Below are 7,098 nucleotides of genomic sequence, written 5' to 3'. Positions count from 1 at the left end.
TTATTATTATTATTATTATTATTATTATGAATGGCAATGATAATAATTTGAAGAGCACCTTGATGTGTGTGAGGTGCCTCTCAAGATAGATGATAGAGTAGTTATTCTCAGGCAGCGCTGATAAACTTTAAGGTGTTGTAATGTGTGAACAAGTTGTTTTCCAGGGATGAAGGCAGAGAGGAGGGATGAAAGCAAGCAGGAGTAGCAGCAGTATGATGACAGAGTCTCTGGTGGTGAGTGAGGAAGAGAAAAAACTTAGAAAAAAATTGCTTTTAGGGCAGAAACAATCCATCATCTTTTAGTTGGTTGGGAAAGTCCTTTAGGAAGGGAATGGAGATCAAAATCACAGGACAGCTGAGGCTGGGAGATACCTCTGGAGATCATCTATCTCAATCCCTCTGTTCAAAGCAGTCACCTAGAGCAGGTTGTTCAAGGCCGCGTCCAGTTGGTTTTCGGATATCTCCAAGTGTGGAGACTCCACAGCCTGCTCCAGTATCTGACTACACTCACCATGGGAAAGTGTTTCGTGATGTTCAGAGGGACCCTCCTGTGTTTTGGTTTGTGCCCATCAGAATCATAAAATCATAGAAGAGTTTCAGTTGGAAGAGACCTTCAAGATCATCGAGTCCAACCTTTGTCCTAGCCCTAGTAACATCACTAAACCATGTCCCTCAGCACATCAGTCCATCCACCTGCCTCTTAAACACCTCTAGAGAGTGCAACTCAACCCCCTCCCTGGGCAGGCTGTGCCAAGGCCTGACAACAATCTCAGTAAAAAAATTCTTCCTAGTATCCAACCTGAACCTCCCCTGGTGCAACTTAAGGCCATTCCCCCTTGTCCTATCACTCACCACTGGGGAGAACAGACCAACCTCTGCATCGCTACAGCCTCCTTTCAAGTAGTTGTAGAGAGCGATAAGGGGATACTACTTGTGACCAGCCGCCAACTGGATTTAACTCCGTTGACCACAACTCTTTGGACTCAGCCATCCAACCAGTTTTTCACCCAGCAAAGCGTGTGCTCATCCAAGCCAAGAGCAGTCAATTTCTCTAGGAGAAGGGTGTGAGCAATGGTGTCAAATGCCTTACTAAAGTCAAGGTAGATGACATCCACAGCCTTTCCTTCATCCAACAAGCATGTCAGCCTGTCATAGAAGGAGATCAGGTTTATTAAACAGGACCTGCCCTTCATAAACCCATGCTGACTGGGCCTGATCACTTGGTTGTCCTGCATGTACTTCAGGTCACATCTTTGGATGCAAGACTGCACTTGTCAGGGAAAACATGCATGTTCATCAATGAAGTACAAGCCATAACAACAACAACAGGGTGCATTTCCTAGAAAGATTGGGTTTTTTCACAGAAAAGCACACCATGAAGCAGTTATGTTATATGGGAACTATGGGTTGGGGAGCTTCCCAGAAAGCCAGCTGCCCCTGTTCCTAATTATTTGTCATTCATCTCCGCTTCAGTCCAAAATGAGGGCTGATTTATGGGAAATGACTTACAAAATGAAACATGGAAATACGGGATGGATGATGATTAATGGGAGCTATGATATGTGCCTGCAAAAATGCAAAGGGCATAAACATCCAGGAGGAGAAGGTTGACATGGAGTGACACTAAAGGGTTTTCACATGAGTAAACTAATAAAGACGATATATTTCCTGATGGAGACGCTATTAGCTCATGGAGTAAGCCTTGAAGAGGTTAGGAGACATGGTGGAAAAAGTTATTCTTCACTCCTACCCTGAAGAGGCCTGTGCAGGAAAGCCTGTTGCATTGGTTCTTTGTGATGGCTCAGGTTGGCTTTACATACTGCAGCTTTGGTTTGTTTTGCAAGTGCGACGGGTTCTTAATTATCACTGTTCTGTTTACTTGTTACGATGCTGACACAAAGCAACAAAGTTCTGGTTTTCAATATAAGGATCAAAAAGTATTCAAGAAAACATATTTGAATCATTTTTTTAAAAAAAAATCACTTGATAAAATAAATGACTTTGCAATCAAAAGCCACAAATGCCATCATGCTCAGTGTCACAAGTAAGGCTCTTCCAGCCTTAAGGCACAGTAATTTTAATGCATTAATGCTCAGAAATGTCAGAGTTATCTTTGGATCCATTAAGAGTTTGCACAAACCACCTAAACAAACATGCCACATGATTGGACACTGTAGGAGTAATGATCGAGTTGTCAAGAATGATTTACACATAGTTCATGGTACCCCATGGCAAGAGAATGCATTATACGACTTCCTGAGGTCCCTGACTCCCTGAAACCATAGACTTTATGGCTCGAAGATGAAAATGACCACTGCAGAATAATGACTTTCACTGTCTATTCCCCTGGGAGTGGGAGGTCATCTCCAGTGCTATCTCATCAAGGCTACATTTAATTCTTCTCAGCTTTAAGTTCTCATGGTCTTGGGTTGTTGGTTTTTTTTCAAAGTATACTTTCATTCCTTTATGCTTCATGCCTGCAACTAACTACAGAACAAGCAAGAAGAATGTATTTTTTGACCCGGGACATTTTCATTTCATGCTAACAACAGGCCATACACAAATTCTCTGCTGCTCCAGCAGACTGCTCCTCAGTTGGTGGGAGTCGAGATGCTACTAGAGATGAGGTGGCAGGTTATTTGTGCACATGAAATGGTCTGTAAGAGCTTGTGGCCATCCTAGATCCTTCCACGCTGCCTTCACTGGGGGCTCTGATTTGCAGCTTAAGGGCAATGAATGGCCAAGAGTATTTATCAAGAGTGATGTCAGTTAATTACTGCCCCTGGGACTCAGCAATGAGTTGGTGCATTGTGAGTTAAAGATTTCCAGGCATGATACTTGGCAATACTACCATTATTATTTTGCAAGGAGACTTCAATGTCTCTTCATGAAGTGAGCCAACCAGAATGTTGTTGATCTGCTGTTTGCTTGCCTGTTGCACAAGATATTGGTGAAACTCTCACTACCTATTTGCTGACCTTTCTTTCCCTTCATTGTCCCTCTACCAGTATACACAGATATGTCATTGTCTCCAAAGGAGACTTCACCCTTTAGCAAACAACATCAAGAAAAAGGCCACATCCCTTTGCAAATTACAATTCAGCCTTCTAAAGATGGATGTCGACAAGACACTGATGAATTCAGACACAGCTTCCAGATTTCTCAGAGGGTTTGAGGATTTCCATTGTCAGACATGGCCATTGTGCTACGAAAATGACTCCCAGCTGAAAGAGTGAGAAAACATTTTAAAGGACAGCTCAACAGTATTAAAAAAAGCTGGATACCCTGGCACCCTGGGGGAAAAGCTGCTAACAAAGTTAGGGAGATGGGGTGGGACAACATTTGAGTGTCACAATAATTTCATTGCATAATCTTTGTCCTGCTTACCCCCAGCTCTCACCAAAGACAATGGAAGCATGGGGTTTTCAGTTCCTTGCAGGAGACAATCAGAGTCTTGCATCATCAAGTCTTTTTTATTTTTTTTCTAAAAGATTATAAAAGACAGAAATGCATTCTTGACTGCAAACTAACATTCAGAGTCTCACGAGGGTAGATACCGCTCCCTTGGCCATAAAGCTTTGGAGAGGACCCAAGATGACCGTGATGAATCTCATGGAGAAGCAAGCCCAAATAAACACAATTCAAATGAATAGAGAGTGCAATCATCCCATCAACAGATGAACTTGGTTAGTCCTTGTCTCTGCAGCCTCTCTGTGGCAATGTTATTCCTCAAACCGTGCCCGATACAGCCTAATGAAGCTGCCACACTGGGCCTTCAAGCCTCTTACCATTTTACAGATGGACTTGGCCTCCTCAGAAAACTTATGGGAATACACCTCTTCAGTCTCCAGCACTCTTCTGTCCACTTCTTCCCTCTTCACCTTCTCCTTCCTTCCACGAAATGGTGATTGCCCAGCAATCATTTCATAAATGAGACAGCCTAGCCCCCAGTAGTCAGGGCTGAGTGTGTATCTCTGGTTGTTCAACACTTCTGGAGCTGTGGAGGAGAAAGATGGATCTTGTGGAAATGCTTGACATCTACATAGGTAAAAAATTATTCTGATTTCTAGAAGTTCCATTTTGGTGACAGAACACACAGACACAGAGAATGGTAGGTAAAATGCAAAAATACCTCCTGACTTCTGTTGATGGCATTACAGAAAATACAGCACGCTACATCACATAATTTTTCTCTACATGATACATGCTACTTGCCATGTGCCTGCTGACTTCGCTACCAAGTCAGACCAATTAAAGAAACAATAGGAAGTTGAAGCTAAGTATTAAGCAGAGGCCTAATCTTAAGAGTCCTTCCAGATTTCTCCATTTAGGGAAGAAATGACATACAAGCACACATCCTGTAAACAGCAGTGACATTTCTTCAAAAGCAAATTCTGTCTTTTTGCTTTTATTGCAATTTATAACTTTTTCTTTCTTCCCCTTAAAAAAACCAAAATCCATTTATTTCATGCTGCAACCACCCAGTGTGCTTTGGGCATATAGTCATTGTCTTGCAGGCATCCGCACTTCCATACATGGGTACAAACACACAAATGTGTGCTAACAAGCACAGTCTTAGTGTGCACACAAACTTACACTGAGGTAACAAAGTTTAAAAATACAACTGATTCGCTTGCTTTCATTAAATTCTCCATATGGTGTAACAGTGGCTCATATCAGCTAGTTTCTATTTAGTCAAATAAGCATAAGCAAATTTTATTCCAGGAAAAATGCCCACCTAGAGAATGCGTGAAAATAATTACACTGAAGTTAGAAAACAGACTGAGTTAAATCAGGGAGTGTGTTTTTTACCAGTCCACAAAACTCCACTCTTCTTGTGCAGTCTCCCTTGCACATAGGGGAGGACTCAAGATGATCTTAGTCAAGATGACCATGGGTGTTGACCTACCCATTTTATCATAAACATACAAATACATTTTAACTATTAAACCAAATAGCACCTAGAAAGAAAACTTCCCTTTATGCACATTTCCTTCCTAAAATAAATCTACGCTAAAGTCACTAGCATCCCAGTTGTCTTGTTTTAATTTTCTTTGTCGATTTAGGATTATAGACCAGTCTCACTGAGAGCTGCTGTGATCCATCTCTTTGCCCACTTTTGACTTCCGCTAGCACAACTTCTTAGTGGGTTGCTGCAAGGAACTGGACCCAGCTGAATGTGAACTTTATTTTATTCTTTTCCTTAAGCTTACACGGCAAAAAGATTTCCAAACCTCAAGTAATCTCGGCAAATCATAAAAAAGATAAGCTGCTGAAGACTTACCCATGTACCCTACTGTTCCTACTCTTCCACGGATTGATTCACCCTCAGGGATTTTAACAGCTAGACCCAAATCAGATATTCTAATATGGCCTGGAAGGGAAAAAGAAACGAAACAACACAAAACAGATATAAAGATATGACCCAAATTAGTCCAGAACCATAACTGTTGTCATTGCTATGATACTCTTGCAATTTACTGTTCAGACACTTCAAGAAAAGAGTGTTCTGAATCACTGAATTGGAGCAGTTTCACTGATAAAGGAAAGAGGAATTATTAAGGGCATTACAAAGCAGTGAAATTAATTTTAAATGTGAGACTACGGACTAGAGTGGATGGTGTTAAGATATTTTAAAGTCAAAAAAAGGCAATGGGGAGCATGCTGTAGGAAAGCATCTTGAACTGATCCAGGGGATGGATGGGCTGACACAATTCTGTAACTCTCTGACAGCTGAAGGGACCACATCTGGTCTAAAAGTCAGCACAAGATTTGATTATCCCTGCCTTCAGCAACAAACGCGTACCTGGTTTTGCAAAAAAAAGAGAGGTGGCTCAGCAAAGGATGAAAGTACTTTTGAAAGCAGAGCGGGAAGCACAGATTTAGAAATCCCAACTTCCTATGTGATGCATCAGCCTTGCAATGGTAAGGATGGAAAAATAATGAACCAAAGCACAGTCACCCGCAGGAAGGCTGTGCTCTTGAGAACAGACCCTGTTAAGCAGCACGGCAGCTTCGTTCCACCCATGTTGGGAGCTCCAGCACCTCACCCACCCCAAGACAGGAGTATTAGTGTATGCTGAGCTTCTTTGTCACTTCAGAGCATTATTTGTCTTTGTGCAATATATATCCTAAAACTAACTTAACCTACTTTACTGTGAAAGCAACTCTGTAAACCTCTGAGACTTACCATAATCATCTAGCAGGATATTCTCTGGCTTCAAATCTCTGAAAATGAAAGATAGCACTTATTTGTATGAAGATGGTTTTGATAACACACATAGGACAGTGTGTAAGTGCATTTATTACTAGTAGTAAACCAACCGGGTGTCAACTCAAACAGCAAGGAGCTCATGAAACAAATACAACTTTCTATAACTCACTTCTCAGACAGACTGAAACCATATGTCTTTTTCTAAACTGGAGTTACATTTTTTCACTAAGCCAAGCTTTTAGTTTCTAATCCACTCTATAATGGACTCATCCATCTAGTCCAGTAAGCCCTGTAAATCAAGCCCTATAGTCCTGTGTGTTGTTAAATCTCTGTAGCATTTTCTGTTATCTTGTGTTAAAAAGAAAAATATTGTGAATTTTAAAGTGTTTTATTTGCATATGAAAATGGAAATAGCAATCTGTTGGGCTTCAGTTTTCTGTGCCTGGCATCTGACTCAGACCAAATGTATGAATGTGTGTACAGGCACTTGTGCACATGTGTAATAATTTCAACAAGTTTGGAAAATGAGGGGCAGAGTGGGGGATGCTGTGCCCGGATTAACAGTCTTCTTGCAAACATTTGGGAAAATCTAGTGCCTATGTGGTTTGGAGCAATGCCATGAAAATTGGCAAGGTGGTCACTCTGATGTCAAAGATGTGCCTTTTACTGCTCCCGTGGAAAAAAAAAAAATCCCCAATCTGGCCAAGTTATGAACTTCTGAAAAAATACATCTCAGTTTTCATATATTTAGCAGAGCTTTGGCAGGTCATTTTCCTGAAAGGCTTGTCTCCACCAAACCCTCTCCACCGCTTGCTGCTTCTAGATGCTGCCCAGGCCAACCACACTCAAGTCCTCTTGCTTGACCAAGGCTGTTTTCCAAACCTG

General features: G+C 41.5%; 1 protein-coding gene across 1 annotated transcript in view; it reads right to left on the bottom strand.

Annotated features, from left to right (window-relative positions):
• Positions 1-3,787: 3,787 nt before the first annotated feature.
• LOC104278223 (G protein-coupled receptor kinase 5-like) overlaps positions 3,788-7,098 on the bottom strand; it is a gene marked incomplete at both ends in the record, with an annotated part of 82,905 nt that continues 79,594 nt past the window's right edge. Inside the window, 3 exons of the mRNA XM_009875132.1 lie at positions 3,788-3,996; positions 5,284-5,373; positions 6,190-6,227. Coding sequence (XP_009873434.1) covers positions 3,788-3,996; positions 5,284-5,373; positions 6,190-6,227 — 337 coding nt within the window. The remainder of the gene's footprint in view (positions 3,997-5,283; positions 5,374-6,189; positions 6,228-7,098) is intronic.

Source organism: Apaloderma vittatum, unplaced genomic scaffold (assembly GCF_000703405.1).
Source record: "Apaloderma vittatum isolate BGI_N311 unplaced genomic scaffold, ASM70340v1 scaffold11788, whole genome shotgun sequence".
NCBI classification, from domain to species: domain Eukaryota; kingdom Metazoa; phylum Chordata; class Aves; order Trogoniformes; family Trogonidae; genus Apaloderma; species Apaloderma vittatum.
Note: the sequence above shows the minus strand (reverse complement) of the source record. Positions and strands in the feature narration are given on the sequence as shown.